The sequence below is a fragment of the Coregonus lavaretus genome (genome assembly GCF_964263955.1).
Source record: "Coregonus lavaretus genome assembly, chromosome: 11".
NCBI lineage: Eukaryota > Metazoa > Chordata > Actinopteri > Salmoniformes > Salmonidae > Coregonus > Coregonus lavaretus.
Window position 1 is genome coordinate 15,992,718 of NC_139998.1, and position 16,807 is coordinate 16,009,524.

Here is a 16,807-nt window from a genome sequence, read left to right on the forward strand (position 1 = left end):
ATGAACACAACAAGCATATTAACATTTTGTTGTGTACCCTGAGTGTGTTTATGCAATTAATTAATCTGCTAAATAAATGAAAACGCCCTTATACCTCGCCCCATACTGAGGTGCATGTTGTCCTCATGATGTCTACCCAGTTTCTAAATTAGAGACTTGCGGGGCACGCTTTTGTTGGAAAGGACCGAGATAAAAACACACACGACTCATCCTGGTCATCCATAACTGGTTTGCTGCTGCTGGTGTGGGGAACTTTTTTTACGTTTTGCTGCTCAACACGTGCTTTTGTCAGAACTGAATTTGCCTCTGGAAACGGGAAAATCGTGTATCCTAGTCTAAGATAGTGGATCTCTACGGTAATTAACTTTCTCTTCAATTGCAGTTCCATATTGATCTTGAACTGACGCTGCTTTTTTTAGGTTAGTACACTCAGTGTAGGCTAACACTGTATGTAGTGAGTAGTACACTAGCTATAGCTAGCTAAAATAGCTATCTATCATCACGGGTATCATACATTACTCAAATGATGACTTATTACTGTAACAACTCGATGGTTCATGCCCGTTGTGTAAGTGAAAGGGGCTTTCTGTTTAGATAAACTGTCTACTGAAAAGCTATCATATCACTCTTGCAAACAGTTGCCACAGAGTTTTCAGTTGCAGTGCATCATTGCAATCGCACCATGGTATGAAAGATAGTGGTCAGGCTGTGCTATTAGTAAACTGATTTTGAGTTGTTGGTGCCTCAGTCTTTATCTCTGCTGCTGCAGGTGTCATCCCCATACATGCAATCCAAAAAGCAGTCCTGACCATGTGTTTCAGTGACTCATGCCAGGACAAACATTTGCATAATGCTTTATTTGTAGATTTCACACTTTGTTTCTGACCTTACACCCAGAGATGCTCTTACTAGGTACTTTGACTGTAATAACCAGTGTGCTTTTCTTTCTGCTTTCAGGAGTTTGATATTTTTCCACATTTGACTGCATGTGCCTGAGAGTCTGACGCTGAATCTCTTCAATGGCTGCCTCGGGCTCCACCTCTGTGCCTGAGGGTTTCCACTACGAGACTAAGTACATTGTCCTCAACTACCTGGGCCTCCTGCCCCCCTCCCAGCTACAGGCCACTACTGGCGGAGGTAAGGGACAGGCTGCACCCCCTTATCACTCACACTAAATCAGGATGGAGAAGATACTGGGGATAGGAGGGAATGGCTGCTTCCCGTTCCCAATTCTCCACCACTAGCACACTACCCACCAAGGATTTAAAATTGGTGTAAGCATTGGCAGGAGGGAGTTTTGTTAAATCCATGCGAGAGAGTGTATGAATGCACACTTCGGGGGAAGGGTAAAGAATTGGGGTGCAGACACAGTCTATGCAGATTGCCACCCTTCTGCCTGCCAGTGCCTATCCCGCTTTTAATTGGCGCTCATTAGAAATATGTGATTGCTGTCTTAGTCTCTGGCTTGAAAACCTGCCCAGAAACGTTAGTACAGAGGCTGTTTTGTATTCTGCCTGGGTTGAGCTAGTGGACTGCTAGTATTTTCTTGTCCTAATTCTGGGAGTTCACACAAACATGGTGAGCATGCATATGTCAATCAAAGCTTCCTAGAGTCCTACCGTGCCTTTACAGAATGTATGGGCAGCTTGTGCTGGCACCACTTCCAAGCATGTTGGTATCTCTACCCTAGTTATGTGGAGACTGAACAGCATCTAGTAAGGTTGACAGTAGGGTTGGGCGATATTACGATGGTATCATCTATCGACGATGATTGACAGGTTAGCTTATTTGAACTTGACTGGCACCACGCAGTAAAGAATGGAGTCAGTATGAAAAATGTATGCACTCACTAACTGTAAGTCACTCTGGATAAGAGCGTCTGCTAAAATGACAAAAAAATAATGTAAAATGAGTCGGGCAGCAGATGGCAGGGCAGCACACAAGTGACATTCTGAGTAATCTGCCTATTCCTATTTGCTATAGCCTATTTCAATAAATAGCCTGAGTTTTATATAGGCCTACAGAACGCAAGAGAGCAATGTAGGCTAGACATTTTACATTTTAGTCATTTAGCAGACGCTCTTATCCAGAGCGACTTACAGTTAGTGAGTGCATACATTTTCATACTGGCCCCCCGTGGGAATCGAACCCACAACCCTGGCGTTGCAAGCGCCATGCTCTACCAACTGAGCTACACGGAGCGGAGAATTCCACCAAAGCAGTGCAAAAGGTCCAGTCAGAAAATATTATCTCGCTGTCTCTCTCTTGCTCTGTCGGTTGCATGGGCCTTATAGCCTAAACCTATTTATTTTTATAAGGGACACTCCTTAACTATATTCTGTCTAGCTGTTTAAAAAAACGTAGGCAATATTCCCTTCTCTCCATTCGATATGACTTTGGGCTAGGCTACGGTTTCATCGTTTTATGCATGCATGCTTTCTCTCCCAATCAAACAATGAATGCATTGTACAGAGTTCTATCTAAAAAAGTTTGTTTGAATAGCCTAAAAACGTAAGAGGGCCGTGGGACTAATAATGACAAAGAACAAACCATATCAATATAGAAACATCTAATGACCAGTTTAATCAAATTTAAGCTTATTAAGAAAGAAATTATCCGTGAGGGGTGGAAAAATCCCTCCATGCGAGGTTGAAAACCAAATGGCCAATTACCTATCGTCTTACTAGGCCTATCATAAAAACTTTAAGACAAATTAAAGCCTTTTTCCAAAATAGCCTAAGGTACTGTTGTCCTAAAGTTGCCACTTTCAAAAAAGAACAAGAATGAAAGTCGGAGTCTATAGGCCTAGACTAGTCTCAATCACAGCTTTATGAGAGACTATAAACAATAGCCTATTCAGAGAGGAGGATGAGGCAAAGCAATTATTATCCAGTTCTGAAGATGGTAGACTTTGCTTCTATCCAGCCCATGATTCTATAACCTAACGCACTACAGTAAGGCCTGTTCCTCATCAGTTGACTGTCACTTTGCTCCATCATGTGTGCGAGACACACACATACCTGTTCCATGCTGAATCTCCACCAGAAAAGACTATTAGAAAATAATTGCCAGCACTTAGCCTCTGACCAGGCTTTCAACAACATTATCTTTTGTCATGATTCGTCCACTTGTAGCATGCAATTTCACGCTATAGCCCAACAGTGGTTTTTGTATATTATAATTTTTATTCCCAACATGTTTTTAGGGGGTTGGCCAGTAGGGGGTGATACCATGGTATATCACAATGTTTTATGAGTACATAATCATGATAGGACAGAGATTGACATCGTCCAAACCTAGTTGACCGTCACTGGCATTAGGGTGGGAAATTGTTTGATATACTAGCCTGACCTGCTCTCCTAACTACGGAGGGCATGACAGCCCTGTAGGAGCAGTAGTCTGGGGTTCTCTGAGGTCTGACATGTGCCCCATGTGATTGCCATTGAAAAGTAATGAGTCTGACGGTTCCCTATGAAAGGCAAAGACCTCTTGGCTCTGACAGGAAGAGCAGGACTTTCGTATTTCCTGTCGCCTGTTTTGTCAGAGGGGGTGGGCGACGTAGAGACGAGTGCCTGATCCCTGCTTTCCGCTCGACCCACTCCTTGTTCTGACAGCCTGTCGTGGGCAATCACTGTAGGATTACTCACCCGCCACCGGGCAAGAGCAAAAAGAGGCGCAGGCCGGACTGACGGACTGCTGAACCAGCACCTAGCCTGGCTGGGAAAACCAACACGGCGCCTCACTGTGTCTCCCTGAGTGAGTTAATGTGTGAGCAGCCAGGAGAGAGTATAAGGGTTAATGAGATGATTGATGTGTGTGAATGAGGGGTGTGCATCTGGGCCTGTAAGCACGCAATGAGAGCAGAGCGTGTATTGCTAGAGAGTGGAGAAGAAGAAAGGGAGGGAGGAGCGAGCAGCTTGAAAAGAGAGCGTGTGTGGGAGTATGTACAAACTCTGTTGTCAATCCATCCATGACAGCTCTGTTTGGTGAACGGTGCATATTGAAAATCCACACCTGAGAAGGGCCTATACTCAGGCAAGATGGAGTGCATTGCTGCTACTTTGCATTGTAAGGGTGACTGTCAAATAGTGATGAGCATTGAACAATGGCTTAACTTTGCTCTGTGTAGATTGGTGTCCCTAGTCTCCATACAGTTCAGTTTATTTTTTGTTACCTTTTAACCTCCCTGTAAACCATTACATAGGCCTACAGTATGTGTACATTTGTGGCCAGCAGTTATTACATCATACAGTCAGTAACATCAGAGGTTTTGCACAGACATTTACATTACATTTATGTCATTTAGCAGACGCTCTTATCCAGAGCGACTTACAAATTGGTGCATTCACCTTATAGCCAGTGGGATAACCACTTTACAATATATATATATTTTTTTCTTTGGGGTGGGGTAAGGGGGGGTAGAAGGATTACTTTATCCTATCCCAGGTATTCCTTAAAGAGGTGGGGTTTCAAGTGTCTCCGGAAGGTGGTGAGTGACTCCGCTGTCCTGGGGTCGTGAGGGAGCTTGTTCCACCATTGGGGTGCCAGAGCAGCGAACAGTTTTGACTGGGCTGAGCGGGAACTGTGCTTCCGCAGAGGTAGGGGGGCCAGCAGGCCAGAGGTGGATGAACGCAATGCCCTCGTTTGGGTGTAGTGACTGATGAGAGCCTGAAGGTACGGAGGTGCCGTTCCCCTCACAGCTCCGTAGGCAAGCACCATGGTCTTGTAGCAGATGCGAGCTTCAACTGGAAGCCAGTGGAGTGTGCGGAGGAGCGGGGTGACGTGAGAGAACTTGGGAAGGTTGAACACCAGACGGGTTGCGGCATTCTGGATGAGTTGTAGGGGTTTAATGGCACAGGCAGGGAGCCCAGCCAACAGCGAGTTGCAGTAATCCAGACGGGAGATGACAAGTGCCTGGATTAGGACCTGTGCCGCTTCCTGTGTAAGGATGTTGTAGAGCATGAACCTACAGGATCGGGTCACTGCCTTGATGTTAGCGGAGCACTGATAACTAATGTTTGCACAGTGCAACTGTTGTTTTTTATTTTTATTTTATTTTTTATTTTATGTCATTTAGCAGACGCTCTTATCCAGAGCGACTTACAGGAGCAATTAGGGTTAAGTGCCTTGCTCAAGGGCACATCGACAGATTTTTCACCTAGTCGGCTCGGGGATTAGAACCAGCGACCTTTCGGTTACTGGCACTACGCTCTTAACCACTAAGCTACCTGCCGCCTATATATATAGCTTAATAACACAAGATGGATATTGGTCTCCACTAGGCTACGACATACAAGTGTGAAGTGTATCCTAAGGTTGCGAATGTGTCAAAATTTGGTTCAGTTGTGGTCTAGCGGTTAGTGCCGTTGCCTTCAGCGTGCACACACAGGCCTACCGTGTCGACATGGGTTCGATTACGGCCCACGCCCTTCTGGCACAAATAACTCAATCCCCTGATTGACTTGATTTAGTTACACATTACAAATATACAGTTAGTCAAGTTTGGACACACCTTGTTACGGATACTGTGGTGTTTTGTGTACTCACTAAGTTGCTGGTTACTCTGTTTGGTAACTTTGTTAGAGACTTGATAGAAAACGCCAATCTCGTGTGTGCCACGTTAACATGTTGAAGACATACCACACCAGACCCGTCACTCAGATAGACAGTCCAGAGAAACTGGCCGAGTCGGCTGTCCCTATTGCTGCTACGGCTGTAGTGGGAGGTCATGTTAATGATGGGGGTCGGATAATGTGTTGGCAGATGCTTTGTCTCGTGTTTAAAGATCTAGGTTTTTTTTGTTATCCCGTCAGGATGCTGTTGATCTTTGAATTTTGGGTGTTGTGATGGTACGTGTGTCGCAAACCATTGTGGTTTGCTCTTTTAAGGGTGGGAGTGTTACGGATACTGTGGTGTTTTGTGTACTCACTAAGTTGCTGGTTACTCTGTTTGGTAACTTCGTGTGTTTCTGGGAAAAGGGGAATCTAAGCAAGTTGCCCTTGGGCGTACATTACCCGTAGGAAGAAAACTGTCTAAAAACACTAGTTAGACCTGAGCGGACCACCCACTGTACTTTTGTATGATTAGCAGTAGCTTAGCGGTTCTTGAGGCAGGCAAGATCAGTTTAGGGGTGTTTTACACTATTGTTTCATTTCTTGGGTCCTGCTCAGCCCTTTTTCCCAAACCTTTACCGTGTGTTCAAAAATAAACCTTTTATGTTTGACGGTAGTTTATGGTTGTCGTGTAGTTTTTGTTCTCACTGTTCCATGTCACGCTTATAATTTGCATGAATTATGTTACGGGTCTCATGTCCATCCACCCTAGACGTTTAAAGCCACGGGGTTCGTAACACACCTACTCATTCAAGGGTTTTTCTTTATTTTTACTATTATTTACATTGTAGAATAATAGTGAAGACAGCAAACAAGTGCTCAGCATACAGTGAGGGGAAAAAAGTATTTGATCCCCTGCTGATTTTGTACGTTTGCCCACTGACAAAGAAATGATCAGTCTATAATTTTAATGGTAGGTTTATTTGCACAGTGAGAGACAGAATAACAACAAAACAATCCAGAAATACGCATGTTATAAATTGATTTGCATTTTAATGAGGGAAATAAGTATTTGACCCCCCCCCACCCCCCCACACCTCTCAATCAGAAAGATTTCTGGCTCCCAGGTGTCTTTTATACAGGTAACGAGCTGAGATTAGGAGCACACTCTTAAAGGGAGTGCTCCTAATCACAGTTTGTTACCTGTATAAAAGACACCTGTCTACAGAAGCAATCAATCAGATTCCAAACTCTCCACCATGGCCAAGACCAAAGAGCTCTCCAAGGATGTCAGGGACAAGATTGTAGACCTACACAAGGCTGGAATGGGCTACAAGACCATCGCCAAGCAGCTTGGTGAGAAGGTGACAACTGTTTGTGCGATTATTCGCAAATGGAAGAAACACAAAATAACTGTCAATCTGCCTTGGCCTGGGGCTCCATGCAAGATCTCACCTCGTGGAGTTGCAATGATCATGAGAACGGTGAGGAATCAGCCCAGAACTACACGGGAGGATCTTGTCAATGATCTCAAGGCAGCTGGGACCATAGGCACCAAGAAAGCAATTGGTAACACACTACGCCGTGAAGGACATCCTGCAGCACCCGCAAGGTCCCCCTGCTCAAGAAAGCACATGCATGCCCGTCTGAAGTTTGCCAATGAACATCTGAATGATTCAGAGGAGAACTGGGTGAAAGTGTTGTGGTCAGATGAGACCAAAATCGAGCTCTTTGGCATCAACTCAACTCACCGTGTTTGGAGGAAGAGGAAGGCTGCCTATGACCCCAAGAACACCATCCCCACCATCAAATATGGAGGTGGAAACATTATGTTTTGGGGGTGTTTTTCTGCTAAGGGGACAGGACAACTTCACTGCATCAAAGGGACGATGGACGGGGCCATGTACCGTCAAATCTTGGGTGAGAACCTCCTTCCCTCAGCCAGGGCATTGAAAATGGGTCGTGGATGGGTATTCCAGCATGACAATGACCCAAAACACAAGGCCAAGGCAACAAAGGAGTGGCTCAAGAAGAAGCACATTAAGGTCCTGGAGTGGCCTAGCCAGTCTCCAGATTTTTCTATGGGATTAAGGTCTGTGGAGGGAGCTGAAGGTTCGAGTTGCCAAACGTCAGCCTCGAAACCTTAATGACTTGGAGAAGATCTGCAAAGAGGAGTGGGACAAAATCCCTCCTGAGATGTTTGCAAACCCGGTGGCCAACTACAAGAAACGTCTGACCTCGTGATTGCCAACAAAGGTTTTGCCACCAAGTACTAAGTCATGTTTTGCAGAGGTGTCAAATACTTATTTCCCTCATTAAAATGCAAATCAATTTATAACATTTTTGACATGTGTTTTTCTGGATTTCTTTGTTATTCTGTCTCTCACTGTTCAAATAAACCTACCATTAAAATTATAGACTGATCATGTCTTTGTCAGTGGGCAAACGTACAAAATCAGCAGGGGATCAAATACTTTTTTACCTCACTGTATGTGGGAACTCCTTCAAGACTGTTGGAAAAGCATTCCAGGTGAAGCTGGTTGAGAAAATCCCAAGCGTGTGCAAAGCTGTCATCAAGGCAAAGGGTGGCTACTTTGAAGAATCTCAAATATAAAATATGTTTTGATTTATTTAACACTTTTTCTGGTTACTACATGATTCCATGTATGTTATTTCATAGTTTTGATGTCTTCACTATTCTTCTACAATGTAGAAAATAGTAAAAAATAAAGAAAAACCCTTGAATGAGTAGGCATGTCCAAACTTTTGACTGGTACTGTGTGTGTGTATATACACACACACACAATCCAGGGATATTTTACCGCTGATCTTGATAAGGAATGACTAGACACTTTTGGAAAACATAAATAGGAAACAAATAAAATAATAACAGTAGGCTACACCAACATTAGTTTCCATTCATACAAAGTGTTGGGTAAATTGCCACAGTATGTTTGCCGTGGTAAACAAGGAAATACTTTTATATTGTACAGACTGCTTGTCAAATAAATCATGCTTAGTCTGTTAGAAACGGACTGTTCCGATGACAAAACCAACCACAGGGCGAACATATTTTGAAAGACTGGTTGCAAGCAAGACTAAAGCAGAGAGGAAGAGGCGACGCGAGAGGGCTCACTCGCCAAAATCTGTCCAGAATAAACCCAATGCGTTTCTATGTGCTTAATATGCAGACCTGAGCTTGTCGCCTGCCTTCCTTTCTTTGGGACAACGATTCCCATTGTTGGGGCGAAGACATGAGCGTCTCGTCATTATATACAGATCTCTGACTAAGGTAACACTGACATCATCTTTTAGGGAGCGGTAATGAGGTGACCAATAATGGTTGCAATTGAGATGAGCTGTGCGGGTGAATTTAGCTAATTGATGGTTTAATGAGACAGCTGGCAACGATCTAGTGCCTTCAATGGTTGCAATAGGCCCCTTGTTAGTTTGATTATATTCCAATAGGCTACATTTTGAAGGCTACCCGTGTGAAAACCGATAATAGGCTACTGTTTGTTTCCCTGGCTGAGTTAATGAGCTGATTTAGGCCATCAGTTGATTGATAATGGTATTTTTTTATTTAAAAAAATGTTTCATGGTGCACAAGACACCTGTCTGATTCACGCCTGTCTCAGTGGACTAATCCATTGCGGAGGCCACATGGATGGCACAGTCCATCACTCTTAAGACGTGATTCAAAAGCTGGCTGTTTTTAGATGAAATGAGAGAACCTAGTTGATCTCAATATCACCCTCACTTTCAATAACAAACAACTTGAGGATATGCACAAAGAGAATAAAAGCTAAAGGGCACTGTTGACAAACTGTAAATCAAAGTAAACGATGTTGTCCGTGACAAGAGCCCTTAATGAGACAGTGCTGAATCTAATATTCTCTGGCATAGAAGAGGTCAAATCTAGAAACCCTGAGGCATCTGTGAGTGAGTTCATATCTACTAAACTGAATTTCACTAGACCATGTACAAATAATGACATTTTCTAGAGTACAAAGAATGTGAGGTACATCCCATTATTGCCTGCTCCCCATAATAGATTGTTTTGAGCACTTCCAGCAGAAAATCATGGTTCAAAGAAAAAGAAGAGGGCTCGAAGGCACAAACCTATGGCATGAACGACCAGTTCCCGAAAGAAATCTGTGACTGAAGGAAAATACTTTTCCCAACGTAAAAAAAACAACAGAGAAATGAGTAGACGCGTCCTCTATGGTGGTTAATAAACTTTACATCGATGGGCAGCTATATACATTGCATTCAGAAAGTATTCAGACCCCTTGACCTTTTTCCACATTTATCCAACATACAGTGCTTTCGGAATATATATTCAGACCCCTTGACTTTTAAATGTTTTTGTTACGTTACAGCCTTATTCTAAAATTGATTAAATAGTTTTTTCCCCCTCATCAATCTACACACAACCCCATAATGACAAAGCAAAAACAGGTTTTTATACATTTTGGCAAATGTATAAAAAATATCACATTTACATAAGTATTCAGACCCTTTACTCAGTACTTTGTTGAAGCGCCTTTGGGAGAGATTACAGCCTTGAGCCTTCTTGGGTATGACATTACAAGCTTGGCACACCTGTATTTGGAGTGTCTCCCATTTTTCTCTGCAGATCCGCTCTTTCAGGTTGGATGGGGAGCGTCGTTGCACAGCTATTTCCAGGTCTCTCCAGAGATGTTCGATCGGGTTCAAGTCCGTTCTCTGGCTGGGCCACTCAAGGACATTCAGAGACTTGTCCCGAAGCCACGCCTGCTTTGTCTTGACTGTGTGCTTAGGGTCGTTGTCCTGTTGGAAGGTGAACCTTCGCCGCAGTCTGAGGTCTTGAGCACTCTAGAGCAGGTTTTCATCAAGGATCTCTCTGTACTTTGCGCTGTTCATTTTTGTCTCGATCCTGACTAGTCTCCCAGTCCCTGCCGCTGAAAAACATCCCCACAGCATGATGCTGCCTCCACCATGCTTCACTGACATGATGCTTGGCATTCAGGCCAAAGAGTTCAATCTTGGTTTCATCAGACCAGAGAATCTTGTTTCTCATGGTCTGAGTCCTTAAGGTGCCTTTTGGCAAACACCAAGCAGGCTGTCATGTGCCTTTTCCTGAGGAGTGGCTTCCGTCTGGCCACTCTACCATAAAGGTCTGATTGGTGGAGTGCTGCAGAGATGGTTGTCCTTCTGGAAGTTTCTCCCATCTCCATAGAAGAACTCTGGAGCTCTGTCGGTGACCATCGGGTTCTTGGTCACCTCCCTGACCAAGGCCCTTCTCCGATTGCTCAGTTTGGCCGGACGGCCAGCTCTAGGAAGAGTCTTGGTGGTTCCAAACTTCTTCCATTTAAGAATGATGGAGGCCACTGTGTTCTTGGGGACCTTCAATGCTGCAGAAATGTTTTTGCACCCTTCCCCAGATCTGTGCCTCGACCCAATACTGTCTCGGAGCTCTATGGACCATTCCTTCGACCTCATGGCTTGGTTTGTGCTCTGACATGCACTGTCAAGTGTGGGACCTTTTTATATAGACAGGTGTGCCTTTCCAAATCATGTCCAATCAATTGAATTTACCACAGGTGGACTCCAAATCAAGTTGTAGAAACATCTCATTAATGATCAATGGAAACAGGATGCACCTGAGCTCAATTTAGAGTCTCATAGCAAAGGGTCTGAATACTTATGTAATAAGGTATTATTATTTATTTTTTTACTTGTAATACATTTGCAAAAATGTCTAACCCTGTTTTCGCTTTGTCATTATGGGGTATTGTGTGTAGATTGAGGATTTTGTCAAATTAAATCAATTTATGATTAAGGCTGTAACGTAACAAAATGTGGAAAAAGTCAAGGGGTCTGAATACTTCCCGACTGCAGTATACATACATGCATACATACATGGCTGTGTGCTCTATTTTATACACCTGTCAGCAACGGGTGTGGCTGAAATTGCCGAACCACTAATTTGAAGGGGTGTCCACATACTTTTGTGTGTATGTATGTGTATATATTTTTTTATTTCAGATTTACGTGAGTGGAAGTTTCACCATGGCACGGACTGTGGCGATACGTTGGCACACAATAATTATTACAATATGGCAATATACCTGAGACATGAATCGAGTTGAAGGGAAGGCATATACAGGCTGTCACCAATTTATTGTTGTGCAATTTGCCCAAATGTATAATGGAAACCTCTAACCACTCGACAGATATTAGCGTTTTAATTTTATAATTTAAGGTATTTACCCCCTTTTTTTTTTCTCTACCCAATTTCGTGATATCCAATTGCGATCTTGTCTCATCGCTGCAACTCCCCAACGGGTTCGGGAGAGGCGAAGGTCGAGTCATGCGTCCTCCGAAACATGACCCACCAAACCGCGCTCCTTAACAGCCAGCCGCACCAATGTGTCGGAGGAAAGAAGTCAGCCTGCAGGTGCCCGGCCCGCCACAATGAGTCGCTAGAGCGCGATGAGCCAAGTAAACCCAACCCGGACGACGCTGGGCCAATTGTGCGCCGCCCTATGGGTCTCCCGGGATCGAACCCGGGTCTGTAGTGACGCCTCAAGCACTGCGATGCAGTGCCTTAGACCGCTGCGCCACTAGGGAGGCCGAAATTGTTTTTTCTTTTAGGTGTGATGTCCAGCTGTTTTTCTTTACACAAGACCATTCAATGGAAACGCACCGTAGCAGGCAATTGTTGCATCTATTTTCTATTCTAACGTTCTAAATGTCGACAAAAAATCTCTGGAAAAGTTAATGGAAACCTAGATAATGATGTAATTGATTCCAAATATGTCATGTGTGACTGTTAGTGTCATGTGATGTTGTGTTTCCTTCCAGGAGATGACCAGTATGCTGTGGACAGAGAGATGGAGAGAGAGAGGAACAGAGTGATGAAGGGACAGATAGAGGAAGAGCTGAGGCAACTGGAAGATGAGATCTCAGCCTGTAAGAGGAAGCCACACACACCAGATATTGTATGCCCTCACAACACAGACATGTCTGAGCATGCTAATAGTTGGGTATTTCAGCCCTCATCACACTGTTCTTGTACAACTGGGTCTGGGACTGTCAAAGAAATGAATGAGTGTGTGTGTGTTTACAGCCTTCTCCAGTACAGGCTTCGACTGCCACATGTCTCCAGTGTTCAGCCCTGCCAACCCAGAGAGCTCCATCGAAGACTGCCTTGCTGCTATGGGCGACCGGGTGGCCAGAGACCTGGACACACACCTGGCCTCCACTGTACACACACTCCTCAGTGCGTGAGTATCTGTTCTGCAGTGTACACCAATTACTTTATCTATGAATGGACAAAGCCATCGATCACGTGACACCATTCATTCCTATGTGAAGACTTGATAGCGCATTTGAAGCCAAGGAAGTTGGTTCAGATGGCATCTCATGTAGGTGATTTATGTAGACATGCGCAGTTGGAGCTATTCCAGGAAGTGACGCTGCAGGCTAGCTCAGTGCTACTCCTCTCGTTGAGTATCTCAAGCTAGAGGCTGAACAGGGTACTGCAGGCTGCCATTAGCTACTAAATTATCATAACTTATTCTGTGTGAGATTTTAAAATAAGCGGTTCAAGGACATGCATCTGGTGTAATGGAAGCAATTATTGGTACCAGGATTGCCTTCTGTCTTTTTTATTTATGTGAAGATTGCCATTTTCCCATTCACTATAAAGGGGATCCTGTTTTCTGCAAACAATGCCTGCAGTACCATGGTCGGCCTTGAACTTTGTGGCTTCAATGAGAGGGGGCAGTCGTTCTCTCCTGGTGTACACCCAGCCTAACATTCTCTCACTGTGTGTGTGTGTGCGCGCAGCATGTGCAGCAAGTTGTCGTGTTCACTGTTCACCCTTTAAGAGAACAGATTAGTAAACTCTGTGTATTGCTGTTTTCCCTACATTGTTGAAACCTATTGGTTTGGTAGTTTACCATTTTGGTTGGGAAAAGGCATGCGTTTCAGTGCCTTCAAGAGTCCTTGAATACAGTCAGCACAGCAGTGCCTGGGTAGGCTCATCAGCCAGAGCATGTGAGCGGAGTGGAGCGGGAGCAAGTGTGGAGCGCAAGCGGGCAGATTTTGGACAGAACCCAGAGCGGCATTTTTAAAAGGACGGAGCGTCGCCCTATGTCCCGCTCCAATTTCGCTCGCTCACACCACGAGTCTGAAGCATGCTCAAGCCTGACCCAGAATCCATCTGTTTAATTTAATTTGTCGTCCATGAATTTGTATTTTATAGAGCGAGAGGAGCAGCAGCAGCAACAAGAGAAAAGAGTTGAGGAATTCAAAAGTGTATTCACTGCACGCAAAGGCCCAACCATAACAAGGGAGAGAAAAAGAGAGCTGGATGTAGCATTAAAAAAAATGATTTACATGAACCGCTGATTAAAGGAGAACGCGAAGGGATGCAACACTTCGCCGGCGCAGCTCAACCGGGCTAACCTCCTCCCTGGCACTGAAGAGGAGGCGGAGGGTGAAGTGACCGCGGATGCCAGAAGCAGCGCAGAACATGAAGAGGAGGATGAGGGACCACTAATGTAGAAACTATGATAAATCGGTACTTTACTGTGTCAAATTTACATCTGACATGCTCCATTCACATGCTTCAGCTGGTGATCAAAGACACCGTTAACGAGCACGACCACATTAATAGGCTGTTAGTGAAAGCCGGGCACCTGGTGAAATGTGTACGCAAGAGCACCCTGAACACAGAGGAAACCGACCAATTAGGTGTCGGCCCCACAAATGCCTGCGCCACTCGATGGAGCAGCCAGCTGCGGATGATTCAGTCGTTCATCCGGTTGTTCCAAAAAGACCCGTTATGGCAAAACAAACTCAAGTCTGTTGCTAACATCACCCTGACTCAAGTATGGCAGCTGACGCACCTTGTCAGTGTGCTGACACCACTGGCAGACCTCACAGACAAAATGCAGAAGGAGCTGGGGAACCTGGGGATGATCCTCCCTGCTGTCACAGAAATCAAATCCCTGCTCACCGATGACACTCACGCTGCACTTCCAATGGGCATCGCTGCTTTTGCAGAAACATTGGCAAACAACGTGTCAATTCACTATGGAATATACTATACTGATAAACATCTCATTTTAGCATCAGTGTTAGATCCCCGTTTCAAGACAGAATGGTGCTAGCTGTGCCACTAGAGATCCTGGTTCGAATCCAGGCTCTGTCGTTGCCGGCCGCGACCGGGAGACCCATGGGGCGGCGCACAATTTGGCCCAGCGTCGTCCAGGGTAGGGAGGGAATGGCCGGCAGGGATGTAGCTCAGTTGGTAGAGCATGGCGTTTGCAACGCCAGGGTTGTGGGTTCGATTCCCACGGGGGCCAGTATGAAAAATAAAAAAGTAATGTATGCACTCACTAACTGTAAGTAGCTCTGGATAAGAGCGTCTGCTAAATGACTAAAAATGTAAAAAAAATTATCAGAGAAGTCTATGCAACAAACTCGGGGAGATAAGGGTAGGCTGTGGTTTAAGCTAAAAAGTGAAATACATGCAGATTTATTTTTTCCTTTTTTGGAGCGAGCGGGGGGGTGATTTGAGTGGTGCGCGATGCAAACTGCGTTGAGCGATAATGAGCGGACTGGCCTGATGTGGCTTTGAGCGGGGGGAGCGGAGGGGTGAACAGCTCCGTGAGCGAGGAGCTGAGATTCTCACCACACCACTCCGCTCATATGCTCTACTGTAGGCCTGAACTCAAAGTCAAGGTTGAATTGATGGTGCCTTTCATACTGCCTTAGGGAAAGTGTTCCTGTCTAGCAATTTCAGAACAGCACATGGACCTTTTTTATAAAAGGTTGTATTACATGACTACTTCAAAGTATATTTTTAATCTGCGCTTTTAATGATGAAATGGATTCCAAGAAACACTCCTATAGGTTTAATCAATGACACCCAACCAACATATAGGCTACCATTTAATTTTCTAAAGTTACAGAAATGCAAGGACATTACTCATATCACTTAGGCTAGGAATGTGTGTCTAATGTATCTCAACCATATTTATAAACCAGCTCTCTGTGATGCATACATTTCTCAAGTTACTTTCAAGGTCACTGGTGAATGATCACTGTGTGTTCGTTTGGCAGCCCTTTGGACTACGAACGTTTCAGAGAAGCAGCACAAGATGTCTCCTGCCACACGCAGAGTGGCTGGACCAAGGTGAGGGATCTCTCTACTGTTCACCTGCCGTTACTGACTGACAACCTATTAGGACTAGTTAAGAAACAACCCATAAGCTCTTTCCCTAGCTCTTAGGCCTATGGTGTCTGCAGATCCGAAGGAATCTGATTAGGGCTGTGACTGTCATGGAATTTTGGAATGACGGTTATTTGTCAGCCAATTGACTGCGGTCACCATTTTTATAATCGTTTGAATAGCAAACAAGATACACAGAGGCAACCGGAAGACTGGTTTGCTCCAACACCTTGCAGTAACAAGGAGCAACAAAGTTTCATCACTTTGTAAGAGTCCATGTTACCACAGAAATGGACTCAACTGTATGTCCCGCCTTCAGTCAGCTGTTTAGTCCACAACACAAAATTCTAAAACTGGCTAGTTTAGCCTCCTCTCTCCTTATATCGGCTGTTAGCTGTAAGCCAGACTACTTTGCTGCTTTTGGGTATAGTTTGTCGACTTGAATATGAAGTTGATTAAAAACGTTGGATTTTTTTTTAACGGTTATGATGATTATTTCATTTTCATGACTGTCTTCATCCATAATGGTCGGTTACATTATTATACAATTACCGTGCCACCCCTAAATCTGATAAGTGTGGTGGAAGCTCCCCTTAGGCTTTTTGAAAGGCCTGGTGGAACCATCACCATTTTGCTTTTACCCCCATCCTGGTTCCTTTTGGGTAGGGTCTTGAACTGGGCCTAACACACTGCCCTCGCTGTCCCCAGGTGCTGGTGCCTTTGGTGCTGCTGCAGGCACTACAGGGGGAAGGACAGATCCTGGCTACTCTGCTTCCTCTGGGGGTCAATTTCCTGGAGGAGGCTGAGGCAGACTACATCATCCGGCAGGGAGGATGGGTGAGTGGACACTGGACAAGGGGAGAGGTGGTACAGATGGGGTGGATGGGACAGGGGGCTGGCCAATAATGAACCACTTATTAATTTCTCATACAAAATTCAAGCAGATTAATGTTTCAGCCTTGACCTGTTGGCTGCTGTTTCTTTTCACAACACAGTATAGCCAGAGGAGGGCGCCAGAGATCCACTG

General features: G+C 44.7%; 1 protein-coding gene across 1 annotated transcript in view; it reads left to right on the forward strand.

The window, feature by feature from the left end:
* Nucleotides 1–217: 217 nt before the first annotated feature.
* LOC311136926 (bcl-2-like protein 13) overlaps nucleotides 218–16,807 on the forward strand; it is a 32,945-nt gene continuing 16,355 nt past the window's right edge. The window contains exons 1-6 of the mRNA XM_084171243.1: nucleotides 218–356; nucleotides 958–1,137; nucleotides 12,402–12,509; nucleotides 12,667–12,823; nucleotides 15,672–15,744; nucleotides 16,489–16,617. Coding sequence (XP_084027369.1) covers nucleotides 1,020–1,137; nucleotides 12,402–12,509; nucleotides 12,667–12,823; nucleotides 15,672–15,744; nucleotides 16,489–16,617 — 585 coding nt within the window. The 5' untranslated portion in view covers nucleotides 218–356; nucleotides 958–1,019. The remainder of the gene's footprint in view (nucleotides 357–957; nucleotides 1,138–12,401; nucleotides 12,510–12,666; nucleotides 12,824–15,671; nucleotides 15,745–16,488; nucleotides 16,618–16,807) is intronic.